Source organism: Engystomops pustulosus, chromosome 2, assembly GCF_040894005.1.
Source record: "Engystomops pustulosus chromosome 2, aEngPut4.maternal, whole genome shotgun sequence".
NCBI classification, from domain to species: Eukaryota; Metazoa; Chordata; class Amphibia; order Anura; family Leptodactylidae; genus Engystomops; species Engystomops pustulosus.
In genome coordinates this window covers 7,229,522-7,247,890 of record NC_092412.1, presented here as the reverse complement: position 1 = coordinate 7,247,890, position 18,369 = coordinate 7,229,522, and the positions used below count along the sequence as shown (strand labels likewise).

The 18,369-nt window shown below is 45.0% G+C and overlaps 3 protein-coding genes across 3 annotated transcripts in view; 1 reads left to right on the top strand and 2 right to left on the bottom strand.

The window, feature by feature from the left end:
• LOC140119779 (uncharacterized) overlaps positions 1-18,369 on the bottom strand; it is a 654,457-nt gene that overhangs the window by 306,484 nt on the left and 329,604 nt on the right. The gene's annotated exons all lie outside the window — the stretch shown is intronic.
• Positions 1-18,369, bottom strand: part of LOC140119822 (uncharacterized) — a 661,039-nt gene that overhangs the window by 393,845 nt on the left and 248,825 nt on the right. The window lies entirely within an intron of this gene.
• LOC140119971 (uncharacterized) overlaps positions 1-18,369 on the top strand; it is a 36,779-nt gene that overhangs the window by 1,694 nt on the left and 16,716 nt on the right. Inside the window, exons 2-5 of the mRNA XM_072139402.1 lie at positions 2,991-3,152; positions 3,237-3,910; positions 3,983-4,064; positions 8,904-10,689. Coding sequence (XP_071995503.1) covers positions 3,443-3,910; positions 3,983-4,064; positions 8,904-10,689 — 2,336 coding nt within the window. The 5' untranslated portion in view covers positions 2,991-3,152; positions 3,237-3,442. The remainder of the gene's footprint in view (positions 1-2,990; positions 3,153-3,236; positions 3,911-3,982; positions 4,065-8,903; positions 10,690-18,369) is intronic.

Here is an 18,369-nt window from a genome sequence, read left to right as displayed (position 1 = left end):
AGACGGTGTACATAGAGAGCTGGGAAGGGTCATAGTCCATGGGGAAGGAAGGGGGGCTGGAATGAGATTGGGGAATAAGGACAAAAGGAATACGGACAGGGAAAACCATATAAAGTGTATGTACACAAATGCCAGAAGCCTCACAAACAAAATGGAGGAACTGGAACTCTTGATGTTGGAACGGAAATATGATATAGTGGGTATCAGCGAGACATGGCTGGACAGTAGCTATGACTGGGCTGTTACTATAGATGGTTATAGTCTTTTTAGAAAGGATCGTATAAATAAAAAAGGGGGAGGGGTTTGTTTATATGTGAATTCTTGCCTCAAGCCCGTCCTGCGAGATGACATCAGTAACGCAAATGTGGAGTCCCTATGGGTGGAGATAAGAGGAGGGAAAAATAAAAATAAAATATTACTAGGGGTTTGTTATAAGGCTCCAAATATAATGGAGGCAGCAGAGGAAATGCTGATAAGTGAAATGGATGCGGCTTCAAAGCATGGTGAAGTACTTATCATGGGGGACTTCAATTCCCCAGATATTGACTGGGGGGCAGAAACCTGCAGGTCCTTCAAAGGTAGCAGGTTCTTGTCAACAACAAAAGACAATTACCTGTCGCAACTAGTCCTGGAGCCAACAAGAGGGGGGGCACTGCTGGACCTTATCCTTACCAACAGACCTGATAGGATATCAAAACTACAGGTTGGGGGGAACCTGGGGAATAGTGATCATAATATCATTGATTTTGTATTACGCTTTACTAAGAGCGTTAGTGAAGGGGCAACCAACACTCTAAACTTCAGGAGGGCAAATTTTCATCAACTAAGGGAAGACCTTAAAGGCATAGACTGGGATAATGCTCTCAAGGACAAAAGCCCCCCCCAAAAATGGGACTTTTTCTCATATATTCTGAAAAAGTCCTGTGAGAAACACATACCTTATGGGAAAAAGCATAAAAGGAACAAGAAAAACCCTATGTGGCTAACTAGTCTTGTAAGGAAAGCAATAAGCGAGAAAGATAAAGCGTTTAAGGTGCTAAAACGTGAAGGTAGCGATGAGGCATTACAGGATTATAGAGAGAAAAATAAATCCTGTAAAAAGCAGATAAAGGCCGCAAAAATAGAGACTGAGAGAAATATTGCCAGGGAGAGCAAAAATAATCCCAAATTATTTTTCAAGTATATAAATGATAAGAAACTAAAAACAGAGAGTGTGGGTCCCCTTAGAAATAACATGGGGGTCATGGTGGAAGGAGACGAGGAAAGGGCCAATCTACTGAATGTCGCCTTCTCAACTGTCTTTACCCAGGAAAATCCCCTGGTGGAAGACACAATGAGGAATAATGTTAATTCTTTTTATAATGTCAACAGTTTAACCCAGGAAGAGGTACGGCGCCGCCTCGCAACCACTAAGATAGATAAATCACCGGGGCCAGATGGCATACACCCCCGGGTTCTGCATGAATTATGTACGGTGATAGACAGACCGTTATTTTTAATATTTGAAGATTCACTGAGGACTGGTTATGTTCCACAGGAATGGCGCATAGCAAATGTGGTACCAATATACAAAAAAGGATCAAATAGCGATCCTGGAAACTACAGACCCGTAAGTCTAACTGCTGTGGTGGGGAAAATATTTGAGGGGTTTATTAGAGATGCTATCCTGGAGTATCTCACTGTGCACAACCTTATAACCCAGCGTCAGCATGGGTTTATGAGAGATCGGTCCTGTCAGACTAATCTGATTGGTTTCTACGAGGAGGTAAGTTCAAGACTGGATCTGGGGGACGCTGTGGATGTTGTATATCTGGACTTCTCAAAGGCATTTGACACCGTGCCACATAAAAGGTTGGTATATAAAATGAGACTGCTGGGAATAGGAGAAAATCTGTGTATCTGGGTAAGTAATTGGCTTAGTGATAGAAAACAGAGGGTGGTCATTAATGGCACATTCTCAGATTGGGTTGATGTTACCAGTGGAGTGCCACAGGGGTCAGTATTGGGGCCACTTCTTTTTAATATTTTTATTAATGACCTTGTAGTGGGTTTACACAGTCAAGTTTCAATATTTGCAGATGATACTAAGCTGTGTAAAGTAATAAATACTGAGGTCGATAGTTTAGCATTACAGAGGGATTTGTGGAAGCTTGAGGGATGGGCAGAGAAATGGTTGATGAGGTTTAATGTAGATAAATGTAAAGTTATGCACTTGGGCCATGGAAACAAAAAGTATAATTATGTTCTAAACGGTCAATTACTTAGTAAAACTGAAGCTGAAAAGGACTTGGGCGTATTGGTGGATGGTAAACTTAATTTTAGTGACCAGAGCCAGGCGGCTGCTGCTAAAGCAAATAAAATAATGGGATGTATCAAGAGAGGAATAGATTCTCATGATAAAGACATAGTTTTGCCCTTATACAAATCCCTGGTCAGACCACACATGGAATATTGTGTACAGTTTTGGGCACCAGTGTATAAAAAGGATATAATAGAGCTGGAACGGGTGCAGAGGAGAGCAACCAGGATTATTAGGGGAATGGGGGGATTAGAATACACTGACAGACTACAAAATTTGGGATTATTCAGTTTAGAAAAAAGACGACTGAGGGGAGACCTCATTACAATGTACAAATACCTGAACGGACAGTACAAGGATCTCTCCAAAGATCTTTTTATACCTAGGCCTGTGACCAGGACAAGGGGGCATCCTCTACGCCTAGAGGAGAGGCGATTTTACCATCACCATAGACAAAGGTTCTTTACTGTAAGAGCAGTGAGACTATGGAACTCTCTGCCGCAGGAGGTTGTTATGGCCGACTCTATGTACATGTTCAAGAGAGGCCTGGATGACTTTCTGGAGAGAAAAAATATCACGGGTTATGGGGATAAAACATTTATTTAATTCTTGAAGGTTGGACTTGATGGACTTGCGTCTCCTTCCAGCCTTATATACTATGATACTATGATCAGTGTCTCCCCATACACAGGATTACACAGTAGTGAAGAAGTCGTCTGGTGAGTGTGTGACCCCCCGTGTGTCAGGAGGATGGACCCAGAGCCCCATCACCGAGCCTCCACCACATTCACTGATACATGAGCAGAAGATCCTAGAACTTACCTCCAGGATCACTGAGCTGCTGAGCGGAGAGGTGAGCGCTGCCAGGAATGCTGGGACATTGTACAATAACACAAGGGAGGGGTCTGGGTGATGACTGTGTCATTGTGGGTGTCAGTTTCCTATAAGGTGTCAGGACGTCACTGTCTATTTCTCCATGGAGGAGTGGGAGTATATAGAAGGACACAAGGACCAGTACAAGGACATCATGATGGAGGACCACCAGCCCCTCACATCACCAGGTAAGAGGAGACCTTCCTGATTATAGAGGACAGAGCAGGTGTGAGGTCACCTCCTCCATCATCTCATCATCACATATAGACAATGTATCAGTCACTGTGTATATTTCCTATAGATGGATCCAGTCAGAGAAATCCACCAGAGAGATGTCCCAGTCCTGGAGATTCCCGAGATATTACACAGGAACCAGAGAGATGTCCCAGTCCTGGAGATTCCCGGGATATTACACAGGAACCAGAGAGATGTCCCAGTCCTGGAGATTCCCGAGATATTACACAGGAACCAGAGAGATGTCCCAGACCTGGAGATTCCCGAGATATTACACAGGAACCAGAGAGATGTCCCAGTCCTGGAGATTCCCGAGATATTACACAGAAACCAGAGAGATTCCCCAGTCCTGGAGATTCCCGGGATATTAAAAAGGAACCAGAGAGATGTCCCAGTCCTGGAGATTCCCGAGATATTACACAGGAACCAGAGAGATGTCCCAGTCCTGGAGATTCCCAAGATATTAAAGAGGGACCAGAGGAGAATGTCCCACTGGAACATCAGGTAGATGGAACTTATAACTTATATTTTTGCAGTGAAGATGAATATACCTTCAACTCTGGATTGTTTTCTCAGGTCCTTCATGTTGGATCTTTCCAGGAAAGTTGTGGTGGAAGGAGGAGCGGAGAGGAAATCCCCTCATCAGTGACAGAGGAGGGTAAGAGCCTTTCATGTATCTTGTGGTATATTATGCAGTGGAGGAGATGGAGATGACAGACATCTTATGTACAGATGAATATAGTTACATTCACAGAAGAGATTGGGGGCAAATACAGATTGTTGGAGAAGAATATAGAGGATCTTTCACACATAGAGGCCAATACATAGAAAATTGTTCAAAGGGAAAACTTGGTGAGTTTTGTTATGGAATGTTGTGCCCTCTTATCAATGTTATGTAAGGAGGACACCTGAATTGGCCAACTCCGGTTATTCCCTGGGTTAATAACCCCGAAGAATATTGATCTCTGCTACAAGGGTGGTCCAGCAACCCTTATAATCCTATCAGAAGCAGATTCGACAAACTGTCATGCAGAAGGCCTGAACATAACCGAGTATTCAAACCCCTTGAAATTTTTCACTCTATTTCATTCCAGCCAATTGGTAAGATCAAATAGTTATTTGTGTCCTCTGCCCCCCATTATGACAGAAAAAAATAGAAATGTAGATATTTTTTGCTAATTAACTGAACAAGAAAAACTTAAATCTTACCCTGTGATAAGTATTTGGCCCCCGGTGATAAGTATTCGGCCCCCCGGTGATAATTATTCGGCCCCTGGTGATAAGTACTCGGCCCTTTTGCTCAGTATTGAGTAGAAGCAGCTTTGGAGCTGGTGCAGCCAGGCCTGGTTTGGGGTCCTCTACCTCTTCTTTGCTGATCCTCTCCAGTTCCCTCAGGTTGGATGGTGAACCTTGGTAGAAGCCATTTTTCAGGTCTCTCCAGAGTTGGTCCTTTGGGTTCTGAAGCCACTGCTATGTTATTTTTAGCTGTGAGCTTAGGGTTATTGTCGTGTTGGAAGGTTCAGCAAAGTGTGAGGTCCAGAGCCCTCTGGAACAGGTTATCATGCAGGATATCTCTGTACTTGGTCACATTCAACTGTGCTTCAATTATAACTAGCAGCCCTGTCCCCCCCATAGCATGATGCTGCCCCCACCATGTGTCACTGCTGGGATTGTATTTGGCAGGTGATGAGCAGCTCCTGGTTTTCATCACATCTTATAATTAACACTAAAAAGTTCAATATTCATCTCATCAGACCAGAGAATCATATTTCTCATAATCTGGGAGTCCTTTGTGTGTTTTTTTGCAAACTGTATGCAGCTTTCATATGTCTTGCACTGAGGAGAGACTTCTGTTGGCACACTCTGCCATAAAGCCCTGACTGGTTGGAGGATGCAGTAATAGTTGGTTTTGTGGATCTTTCTCTCACTTCCCTTATGCATCTCTGGTGCTCAGCCACAATGATCTTGTGGATCCAAGGCTCTTCTCCCACAATTGCTTAGTTCGGCTGGATGGCCAGGGCGAGAAAGAGTTGTGGTCATCCCAAACTTGTTCTGATTATAGAGGACACTGTGCTCTTTTTGTAACCTTAGCCATATATCTGTCTCTGAGGTCATTGGGCAGTTCCTTAGACCTTGCGATTCTCATGTGATATGACAATCACAGTGAGCTGTGAGGTCTTACATCTAATCAAGTCCAATCAGTACGGGAGAAGGGGGTGTTGGTTGCCCTCATAGTACCAGCTCCTAATAATAAGCCGTAAACCTTCTCTGAAGACAGGTCTGGGCAGACTGGTTGCCTGCGGGTCCCCTGGAGATTTCGCCGATCTTGTACAGCACATAGGAGAGTTGACGTGGTGCAGCGCATCAAAGGCGGATTTGTGAGGGGAGAGGCTTAAGATGATGTGACAGAGTTGGCGCCAAATTTTTAATTAATAGGTGATACATTTTTGTAAGTTGTGCTAACACTGTATTGTCAGATTTCTGAGAACAGCATTCCTGTGGAACCCAATGATGCTCCTGCCCAGATATGTCCCTCCCTTCTGGGACCCTCTGTTTTGGTGTCTCCTTTCCTTAACCCCTTAAGGACGCAGCCATTTTGCAGGTTAAGGCTCAGCCCGATTTTTTGGATTCTGACCTGCGTCGCTTTATATGGTTATAACTTTTGAACACTGTTACTTATCAAAACGATTCTGAGATTGTTTTTTCCCCACATGTTGTACTTCATTTTAGTGGTAAATTTTGGCTGATAAGTTTTGCGTTTATTTACAAAAAAAAAGAAAATATGATAAATTTTTTGAAAAATTTGCCATTTTCGAAATTCAAAATCATTGCGTTTCCAGGCAGATCGATTTACCACCTAAATAAGTTGCTGAATAACATTTCCCATTTGTCTACTTTACATTTTCATAATTTTTGATATGTCTGGATAATTTATTTTGATGTCACGCGGCTTACAAAAAGAATATCGCTTTTCCGGATTTTCAGAATTGACTATTTTGGGGATAAATACAGTTTTGAATGAAATTTTACATATTTCGCATCAAAACCCCCTGTATAACCAACCCATTTTCAAATCTGCACCCCTCAAGCTATCAGAAACCGCTTTTACGAAGATTGTTAACCCCTTGAGATCTTCATAGTAATTGAATCAAAATGGAGGTGAAATTTAGAATGGTCAAATTGTTCCCTTATACGTTCATTTAGCACTAAAATTTACACATTTCCAAAATATAAAAAGAGAAAACCCACCATACAATTTGTTCTGCAATTTCTCCTGAGTACAGAGACCCCCCACATGTGGCCGTTACTTGTTTTATGGGGGCACAGCGAGACGCAGAAGGGAAGGAGCGCCCTGCAGCTGCCAGGATTTTAGTTTCCTCATTGGCCCCTTTTGAAGGCTATAAAATTTTCGCTTTTGCGTTATTGGGGCCATGTGATGCCATTTTTTTTGCGCGATGAGATGCTTTTTCCATTGTTACCATTTTGGGGTTGGTATCACCTATTGTTGAAAATTTAGGAACTTTTTTTGAGGGCAGGAGTAGAAAAGCATCAATTCTGTACTGGATTTTTTACTCTTTTTTTTTTTTGGTGTTCACCGTATATCCTAATAATCCTGTTATCTTTATTCTATGGGTCGATACGATTACGGGGATACCAGACTTGAATATATTTTCTTACGTTTTACTAAATTTGTCAAACAAAACCCTAATGTGGGGAAAAATCTATCATTTATGTATTGCCGTCTTCCAAGTGGCATAACATTGTTACTTTTTTGGCTACAGAGCTGGTTGATGGCTTATTTAACAGGCTGGAAATCTGGCAGGAGATAGCTGGTTCACAGGAAGGTTGTTCACAGCCTGGTAGGAACAGGCTGGGCTGGTAAAGATAGAGCCAAGTCCTGATGGTGGACCTCTGCTCTGGGGCTTAGTCTCCTGACTTGCCCTGGGTGCTAGGCAGCGGCCTGAGGTTCCTCTTCTTCCTGGTAGTGGGTCTGGATGGCAGCTCTGCCGGACTGGACCGGCTTCTTACACTGCTAGACTCCAAGACCAAGTTCTTCCGCCCACTAGGGGCTTTTATACACTCTTGGTCATGTGGTAGCATCCTCCAATCAGCTTGCTTTACAATAGTACAAGAAATATCATTGGACAACAACATTTCCCATGCTTAACTCTTGCCTGACAGGCAGTGGCTTCAAGCTGCAATCACTAAGTTTGCCAAGAAATTGCTTCTGTATGAGTTGCGCAGGCTCACCAGATAGATTCTGACAAGGAGAGGGCGCTATTCGCAAACACCACCTAGCCTATGCATTGGCAGAGGTGTCATACATACAAAGTTAGTGCCGAATGAATCACCATCGTATTTAAAGAGCCTGTAGAGCACAAGTAAGGAGGAAGTCTCAGCTGCTATAAAGAAGAGCAAAGAAGAAGTAACAGGACCATCCATGTCTACAGCCAGTACCCAGAAGACTTCAGCTGAACAATTTTGACTTGATGATGGTGAAATAGATTCACGCAATGAAGATGGCAAGGACGATGCTATAGGGCTAATTTTGTGCTCTATAGGGGATTCCAGTGGAATACTTCAGGTGATCCGTATGTCTATGGACCTTGAATACCCTGTCCAGCCTATGTCCATACAGGGACTCCGATCGAAGAAATCCAGAGTATTCCCAGTTCATAAGATCGGGTCTTATCCTCAAAGAAACCCAGAGAGAAGACCCACCATTACCAAAAATTTTAAGAGAAGTATCACTTGAATAAAATTTCCAAAGCAGATGTGCCAGGATCCAACAAGACGGATCGGGGCAGGATCCAACAAGACGGATCGGGGCAGGATCCAACAAGACGGATCGGGGCAGGATCCAACAAGACGGATCGGGGCAGGATCCAACAAGACGGATCGGGGCAGGATCCAACAAGACGGATCGGGGCAGGATCCAACAAGACGGATCGGGGCAGGATCCAACAAGACGGATCGGGGCAGGATCCAACAAGACGGATCGGGGCAGGATCCAACAAGATGAAATAGTTTAGGATTAAAGGGGGTTGAAAGGAGAACAAACAATTTGTAACTGAGGAAATCTTCTGACGTGAGCAGACGAGGTTGAGATCAAAGCTATGACCTATCTGAAGAAGCTGTCATGAAATGCCTGGAGAGGAGCGGCAGATGGTGAGACTCGGGTGTGGTAAGTTGAGGAACTTAGAAGAGCGGTGAGAAGGCTTACTAGGAAACTCGATTTGTAAGACTCTAGATATAACCCAAAATTTATGTAACCATTTCAGGACCAGGTTGTTTTATTTTGATAGATCAGACTTTTTGGGACAAATTTAGATTCTTTTTTTATATGTTTTCTAGGGAAGGGGGTTATTAGGAAGATGTTCTTTATACATATGTATATACACTATACTCAGCTCTGATCTGGCAGCTGTATGGTAATGCATGTCTTGGGGATTGTATGAATATTAGTTAATTTGTATGTGTATTTTGTTTTTTCTAGGTGAAGAACAGAATAATGGTCCCCATCGATCTCTTTCTTCATCTACCTGTTGTGAAGTACCAGTTAGTCAATCACAAATTCCCCAAAGAAATACTGGGAAGAGATTGTCGAGAATATTGTCAGGTTCTGAATGTAAGAACCTTAAAAAGAAATCGGATCTTTCCTTTCATGAGAAAAGTCATAAAGAAACAAAATCATTTACATGTCCAGAATGTGCAAAGAGTTTTACCCAGAAACGAGCTCTTGTAGAACATCTTAGAACTCACACAGGGGAGAAGCCATATGCATGCACTGAATGTGGGAAGAGTTTTACCCACAAACAAGCTTTTGTTAGACACAAGGGAATTCACACGTTGGAAAAGCCATTTTCATGTTCGGAATGTGGGAAATGTTTTACACGAAAGTTACATCTTGTGGAGCATCTGACAACACACACAGGGGAGAGGCCTTTTTTGTGTACTGAATGTGGAAAAGATTTTAACCTTAAAACAGCTTTTATTAAACACCAGAGAACTCACACAGGGGAGAAGCCATTTTCATGTTCGGAATGTGGGAAATGTTTTACACGGAATTTGCATCTTGTAGAGCATCGGACAACACACACAGGGGAGAAGCCATTTTTGTGTACTGAATGTGGGAAAGATTTTAACAGGAAAAGGCTTTTACGTGAGCACCTGAGGAGTCACACAGGGGAGAAGCCATTTTTATGTTTAGAATGTGGGAAAAGTTTTACAGATAGAAGTTGCTTCAATAGACATAATAGAACTCACACAGGGGAGAAGCCATTCTCATGTACTGTATGTGGGAAATGTTTTACACGGAATTTATATCTCGTGGAACATCAGAGAAGTCACACAGGGGAGAAACCATTCTCATGTACTGAATGTGGGAAATGTTTTACACGGAATTCATATCTTGTGGAACATCAGAGAACTCACACAGGGGAGAAGCCATTTTCATGTTCTGAATGTGGGAGATGTTTTACAAAAAAAGCCTATTTTAATCAACATCAAATAACTCACCTAGGGAAAAAGCGATTTTCATGTTCTGAGTGTGGAAAATGTTTTATCAAAAAATCAAATCTTGTGGAACATCAGAGAATTCACACAGGAGAGAAACCATTTTCGTGTACTGAATGTGAGAAATGTTTTGCCCAGAAATCAAAGCTAGTGCAACATCAGAGAACTCACACAGGGGAGAAGCCATTCTCATGTACTGAATGTGAGAAATGTTTTAGCCGGAAATCAAAGCTAGTGCAACATCAGAGAATTCACACAGGGGAGAAGCCATTTTCATGTTCAGAATGTGGGAGGTTTTTTCACAGAAGAGGTAGTCTGAATGAGCATATGAAAACTCACAAAGGAGAGAAGACATTTTCATGTACTGAATGTGGGTATTGCTTTACCGACAAATCAAGTTTTGTTACACATCAGAGAAGTCACAATGGAGAGAGGCCTTTCTCATGCACTCAATGTGGGAACTGTTTTATGGACAAAAAAAGTCTTTCTAGACATCAGAAAACTCACACGAGAAAGAAGCCATTTTCATGTACTGAATGTGAGAAAAGTTTTACCCAGAAATCAAAGCTAGTGCAACATCAGAGAACTCACACAGGGGAGAAGCCATTTTTATGTACTGAATGTGGGAAATGTTTTAGCAGGAAATCAAAGCTTGTGGATCATCAGAGAATTCACACAGGGGAGAAGTCGTATTCATGTTCCGAATGTGGGAAATGTTTTTCCAAAAAATATAATCTAAACCATCATCTTAGAATTCACAGAGCAACATAACAATTTTTACAAATACTCAACCCCTTAACAACGTGTGACGTATTAGTACCGAAATATTGAGTCTATAGCTTTTACATCTCCTTTCATGCAACAGAATCATATTCTTGTCCTGCGCACAAGAAGAAAAAAAATGTATAAACCTGTTCTTAATAACTAAACAAAATTAAAGAAACAAAGAAAAATGAAAAACAGTTAAAGCTAAATATTTTATATAAACGGCTTAGGTCCAGGATGTGGTGGTATAAAGGGAAGAGGAGGTAGCCAACACTGTAAAGGAAAGTAAAAGAACACTACACATACTCACCTACAGTCCTCTTCATCTTGATCTCGCTGTCTGTCTTCGCTAAGCTTGACGCGCTGGGATCACCTAGAAAAGAGAGTTATAAAAAGCAGCCCGAAGCGAGGGGACGGGATGTCCGCTGCAACGGGCTGCTAATTATGCACCATGCTGGGAGAGGGAGGTGACGTGACTGATGAAAGATGATTCCCTCTCCTATCCTGCTTTTTATAGGTGATCCCGGTGTGTCAAGCTTAGTGAAGACAAGCGGCGAGTATATATCGTGTTTTTTACTTTTTTTATAATGGTTGATTTCCTATAACCACTCATTCGGCCGCTGGCAATGCCCACGTCCCATGGGATCCACACCGGTTTCGTTTGAATAATGTAGGAATTTAATGTTGGCTGTGTACAGTTGGACCACTGTTATGGTGCCGAACAATCATTCTGATAGGACATTTACTGCTCGGTTGGGCAGCACCTCCAAGGCATAGAGGGCAAGCTCTAGCCATGTGTCCGGCTTACCGACCCAGACATTGAACAGGGTGGACCGCTTGTTCATTACCAGGAGACGTGTCATTAGATACTCATCCACCATGTTTGTCACATTCAGCTTAGAATGGTCGTTAGCACTGGTCGATGTTGCAGAGAATTGAACATAGTGGGGCAAATAAGGGTCCGCAGATGCACTTTCGTCAGGTGATGGGTATTTAACAGCTCATGTGATCCAGGCTGCCCAAAAGCAATGACAAGCTGTACTCGGTGGGAGGTGCCTTCTCCTCCTTCACACCCCCCCATCCCCCTTCCCCAGCCACGCTCTATAGACACCCGAGAGCTGCACTGGGTGCCATCGTGCTCCAAAATTATGGAATGGCTGGGCAGTGGAGTACCTGGCTTCTATTGGGCCAGAACTGTGTGCCACGTGTGGACTGGCCTGATGTCTCCCTCTCCCCTGCATGGGAACAAGACTTTTTGTAAAAAGTGTAATACATGCCCTGGGAACACACAGGTGACACAGACAGTGTCACCCACTTTCCAGATGTCCCTTCCTATTCCCTGACCCCCCTAAGTAAAAGGAAGTGCACCAAATGATTCTTGCCTCAGGCCCAGCCACCACTACGCTGACCCAGTTGTGTGGTCCACACCATATTTTCTCCATAAAATCTTGATGCAGAGCGGGAATTGTCTCCCGAGAAAACTATTGGTCGCTGGGAATCACATATAAAAATAGGGGGAATGGTACCTTTTCAGAAGCCACCAATTTTGTAGCACTCATAGTCAGACCCAAGGCTTAGTTAGACGGGCCATTCTTCAGGTGCCTCAGGTGTTTATGTGGTTTTTTTGCTGCAGCTCTTGATTTATTTGCAGGTGTCTGGTCATACATGTGGTGCTCAGATTGTTGCTCACTTCTGGGACGGGTTGCACAGCGTGTAAATACATATGTTTTATCTTCACGCCGTAGAGATCCTCTAGGCCAGTGGTGGCGAACCTATGGCACGGGTGCCAGAGGTGGCACTCAGAGCCCTTTCTATGGGCACCCTTGCCATCACCCCAGCGCAGAAATCGGCAGACAGGACTCAAGGCCTCTTGCAGTCCCAGGCAGCCCAGGACACTAGAAGGATGCTACAATGATAATTCAAAATTCCTCTCCTTCTTTCTACTGTATTGGTGTCCTCAGGTGCCAATACAATTTAAACCTGTGAAAGAGCAGGGAGTAATAAGTTACTGCTTAAATTGTCACATTGGCACATTGCAAAAAAATATGTGGGTTTTGGTTGTAGTTTGGGCACTCGGTGTCTAAAAGGTTTGCCATCACTGCTCTAGGCCTTTGTGTGCTCAGTCCTGCACGGTGGGCAGGAGCAGACACATTCTGGGCTGTCCAATGAGACTTCACACCATTCCGCATCTCCTCCAAACTATCATTAACCATTTGTATATGATAGATGCGGCTGTAGTGTATGGCCTGGCTGTATATGATAGATACGGATGTAGTGTATGGTCTGGCTGTATATGATGGATACGGATGTAGCGTATGGTCTGGCTGTATATGATAGATGGGGCTGTAGCGTATGGTCTGGCTGTATATGATAGATACGGTTGTAGCGTATGGCCTGGCTGTATATGATAGATACGGTTGTAGCGTATGGTCTGGCTGTATATGATAGATACGGTTGTAGCGTATGGCCTGGCTGTATATGATGGATACGGATGAAGTGTATGGCCTGGCTGTATATGATAGATACGGATGTAGTGTATGGCCTGGCTGTATATGATAGATACGGATGTAGTGTATGGCCTGGCTGTATATGATAGATACGGATGTAGTGTATGGTCTGGCTGTATATGATAGATACGGATGTAGTGTATGGTCTGGCTGTATATGATAGATACGGATGTAGTGTATGGCCTGGCTGTATATGATAGATACGGATGTAGTGTATGGCCTGGCTGTATATGATGGATACGGATGTAGTGTATGGTCTGGCTGTATATGATAGATACGGATGTAGTGTATGGCCTGGCTGTATATGATAGATACGGATGTAGTGTATGGTCTGGCTGTATATGATAGATACGGATGTAGTGTATGGCCTGGCTGTATATGATAGATACGGATGTAGTGTATGGCCTGGCTGTATATGATAGATACGGATGTAGTGTATGGTCTGGCTGTATATGATAGATACGGATGTAGTGTATGGCCTGGCTGTATATGATAGATACGGATGTAGTGTATGGCCTGGCTGTATATGATGGATACGGATGTAGTGTATGGTCTGGCTGTATATGATAGATACGGATGTAGTGTATGGCCTGGCTGTATATGATAGATGCGGATGTAGTGTATGGCCTGGCTGTATATGATAGATACGGATGTAGTGTATGGCCTGGCTGTATATGATAGATACGGATGTAGCGTATGGTCTGGCTGTATATGATAGATACGGATGTAGTGTAGGGCCTGGCTGTATATGATAGATGGGGCTGTAGCGTATGGTCTGGCTGTATATGATAGATGGGGCTGTAGCGTATGGTCTGGCTGTATATGATAGATACGGATGTAGTGTATGGCCTGGCTGTATATGATAGATACGGATGAAGTGTATGGCCTGGCTGTATATGATAGATACGGATGTAGTGTATGGCCTGGCTGTATATGATAGATACGGATGTAGTGTATGGCCTGGCTGTATATGATAGATACGGATGTAGTGTATGGCCTGGCTGTATATGATGGATACGGATGTAGTGTATGGCCTGGCTGTATATGATGGATACGGATGTAGTGTATGGTCTGGCTGTATATGATAGATACGGATGTAGTGTATGGTCTGGCTGTATATGATAGATACGGATGTAGTGTATGGCCTGGCTGTATATGATAGATACGGATGTAGTGTATGGCCTGGCTGTATATGATAGATACGGATGTAGTGTATGGCCTGGCTGTATATGATAGATACGGATGTAGTGTATGGCCTGGCTGTATATGATAGATACGGATGTAGTGTATGGTCTGGCTGTATATGATAGATACGGATGTAGTGTATGGCCTGGCTGTATATGATAGATACGGATGTAGTGTATGGCCTGGCTGTATATGATGGATACGGATGTAGTGTATGGCCTGGCTGTATATGATGGATACGGATGTAGTGTATGGTCTGGCTGTATATGATAGATACGGATGTAGTGTATGGTCTGGCTGTATATGATAGATACGGATGTAGCGTATGGTCTGGCTGTATATGATAGACTGTCTGATGTGTTTGGGGTGGAAGCTGTTATTTCTCAGGTAGGTCGTTCTGTCTGTAGGTTTATGGAATATTGTTGTGGTTAAGCAGCTGTCTTTAATCTGTATTGTGGTATCCAGAAAGACACCCCCGGAGCCATAAGCAGAGGGGGGCATTACTTTGGCATGGGGGGACCTATAACGCTGGAATTTTTAATGTAGTTGTATTCATTTAATATAGGTGGGTTCTGCTTTCAAAGGGCAGAGTATGTAGGTCAGGGGGGTACTGTGAGAGGGCAGAGTATGTAGGGTAGGGTGGTACTGTGAGAGGGCAGAGTATGTAGGGTAGGGTGGTACTGTGAGAGGGCAGAGTATGTAGGGTAGGGTGGTACTGTGAGAGGGCAGAGTATGTAGGGTAGGGTGGTACTGTGAGAGGGCAGAGTATGTAGTGTATAGGGTGGTAATGTGAGAGGGCAGAGTATGTAGGTTGTAGGGTGGTACTGTGAGAGGGCAGAGTATGTAGGGTAAGGTGGTACTGTGAGAGGGCAGAGGATGTAGGGTAGGGTGGTACTGTGAGAGGGCAGAGTATGTAGGGTAGGTTGGTACTGTGAGAGGGCAGAGTATGTAGGGTGTTACTGTGAGAGGGCAGAGTATGTAGGGTGGTACTGTGAGAGGACAGAGTATGTAGGTCAGGAGGTAATGTGAGAGGGCAGAGTATGTAGGGTGGTAATGTGAGAGGGCAGAGTATGTAGGTCAGGGGGTAATGTGAGAGGGCAGTGTATGTAGGGTAGGGTGGTACTGTGAGAGGGCAGAGTATGTAGGGTAGGGTGGTACTGTGAGAGGGCAGAGTATGTAGGGTAGGGTGGTACTGTGAGAGGGCAGAGTATGTAGGGTAGGGTGGTACTGTGAGAGGGCAGAGTATGTAGGGTAGGGTGGTACTGTGAGAGGGCAGAGTATGGAGGGTGGTACTGTGAGAGGGCAGAGTATGTAGGGTGGTACTGTGAGAGGACAGAGTATGTAGGTCAGGAGGTAATGTGAGAGGGCAGAGTATGTAGGGGAGGGTGTACTGTGAGATGGCAGAGTATGTAGGGTAGGGTGGTACTGTGAGAGGGCAGAGTATGTAGGGGAGGGTGGTACTGTGAGAGGGCAGAGTATGAAGGGGAGGGTGGTAACATGAGATGGCAGAGTATGTAGTGTATAGGGTGGTACTATGAGAGGGCAGAGTATGTAGGGGAGGGTGGTACTGTGAGAGGTCAGAGTATGTAGGGTAGGGTGGTAATGTGAGAGGGCAGAGTATGTAGGGGAGGGTGGTACTGTGAGAGGGCAGAGTATGTAGGTCAGGGGGGGTACTGTGAGAGGGCAGAGTATGTAGGGTAGGGTGTACTGTGAGAGGGCAGAGTATGTAGGGGAGGGTGGTACTGTGAGAGGGCAGAGTATGTAGGTCAGGGGGGGTACTGTGAGAGGGCAGAGTATGTAGGGTAGGGTGTACTGTGAGAGGGCAGAGTATGTAGGGGAGGGTGGTACTGTGAGAGGGCAGAGTATGTAGGGTCTAGGGTGGTAAAGTGAGAGGGCAGAGTATGTAGGGTCTAGGGTGGTAAAGTGAGAGGACAGAGTATGTAGGGGAGGGTGGTACCATGAGAGGGCAGAGTATGTAGGTCAGGGGGTACTGTGAGAGGGCTGTGTATGTAGGGGAGGGTGGTACTGTGAGAGGGCAGAGTATGTAGGGTAGGGTGGTACTGTGAGGGGCAGAGTATGTAGGGTAGGGTGGTACTGTGAGAGGGCAGAGTATGTAGCGTGGTAATGTGAGAGGGCATAGTATGTAGGGGAGGGAGGTAATGTGAGAGGGCAGAATATGTAGGGTAGAGTGTACTGTGAGAGGACAAGGTTTGTAGGGTAGGGTGTACTGTGAGAGGGCAGAGTGTGTAGGGTAGGGTGTACTGTGAGAGGGCAGAGTATGTAGGGGAGGGTGGTACTGTGAGAAGGCAGAGTATGTGGGGGTGGGTGGTACTGTGAGAGGGCAGAGTATGTAGGGGAGGGTGGTACTGTGAGAGGGCAGAGTATGTATGGTAGGGTGGTACTGTGAGAGGGCAGAGTATGTATGGTAGGGTGGTACTGTGAGAGGGCAGAGTATGTGGGGTAGGGTGTACTGTGAGAGGGCAGAGTATGTAGGGGAGGGTAGTACTGTGAGAGGTCAGAGTATGTAGGGGAGGGTGGTACTGTGAGGGGCAGAGTATGTAGGGGAGGGTGGTACTGTGAGAGGGCAGAGTATGTAGCGTGGTAATGTGAGAGGGCATAGTATGTAGGGGAGGGAGGTAATGTGAGAGGGCAGAGTATGTAGGGTAGAGTGTACTGTGAGAGGACAAGGTTTGTAGGGTAGGGTGTACTGTGAGAGGGCAGAGTGTGTAGGGTAGGGTGTACTGTGAGAGGGCAGAGTATGTATGGTAGGGTGGTACTGTGAGAAGGCAGAGTATGTAGGGGTGGGTGGTACTGTGAGAGGGCAGAGTATGTAGGGGAGGGTGGTACTGTGAGAGGGCAGAGTATGTATGGTAGGGTGGTACTGTGAGAGGGCAGAGTATGTATGGTAGGGTGGTACTGTGAGAGGGCAGAGTATGTATGGTAGGGTGGTACTGTGAGAGGGCAGAGTATGTGGGGTAGGGTGTACTGTGAGAGGGCAGAGTATGTAGGGGAGGGTGGTACTGTGAGAGGTCAGAGTATGTAGGGGAGGGTGGTACTGTGAGAGGGCAGAGTATGTAGGGAGGGTGGTACTGTGAGAGGGCAGAGTATGTAGGGGTGGGTTGTACTGTGAGAGGGCAGAGTATGTATGGTAGGGTGGTACTGTGAGAGGGCAGAGCATGTAGGGGAGGGTGGTAATGTGAGAGGGCAGAGTATGTAGGGGAGGGTGGTAATGTGAGAGGGCAGAGTATGTAGGGTAGGGTGGTAATGTGAGAGGGCAGAGTATGTAGGGTAGGGTGGTAATGTGAGAGGGCAGAGTATGTAGGGTAGGGTGGTAATGTGAGAAGGAAAAGTGTGTAGGGGAGGGTGGTACTGTGAGGGGCATATTATGTAGGGTAAGGTGGTACTGTGAGAAGGCAGAGTATGTAGGGGAGGGTGTACTGTGAGAAGGAAAAGTGTGTAGGGGAGGGTGGTACTGTGAGGAGCATAGTATGTAGGGTAGGGTGTAATGTGAGAGGGCAGAGTATGTAGGGTAGGGTGTACTGTGAGAGGGCAGAGTATGTAGGGGAGGGTGTACTGTGAGAGGGCATAGTATGTAGGGGAGGGTGTAATGTGAGAGGGCAGAGTATGTAGGGGAGGGTGTAATGTGAGAGGGCAGAGTATGTAGGGGAGGGTGTAATGTGAGAGGGCATAGTATGTAGGGGAGGGTGTAATGTGAGAGGGCAGAGTATGTAGGGGAGGGTGTAATGTGAGAGGGCAGTGTATGTAGGGGAGGGTGGTACTGTGAGAGGGCAGAGTATGTAGCGTGGTTATGTGAGAGGGCAGAGTATGTAGTGTATAGGGTGGTACTGTGAGAGGATAGAGTATGTAGGTTGTATGGTGGTAATGTGAGAGGACAGATTATGTAGTGTATAGGGTGGTAATGTGAGAGGGCAGTGTATGTAGGTTGTAGGGTGGTAATGTGAGAGGGCAGTGTATGTAGTGTATAGGGTG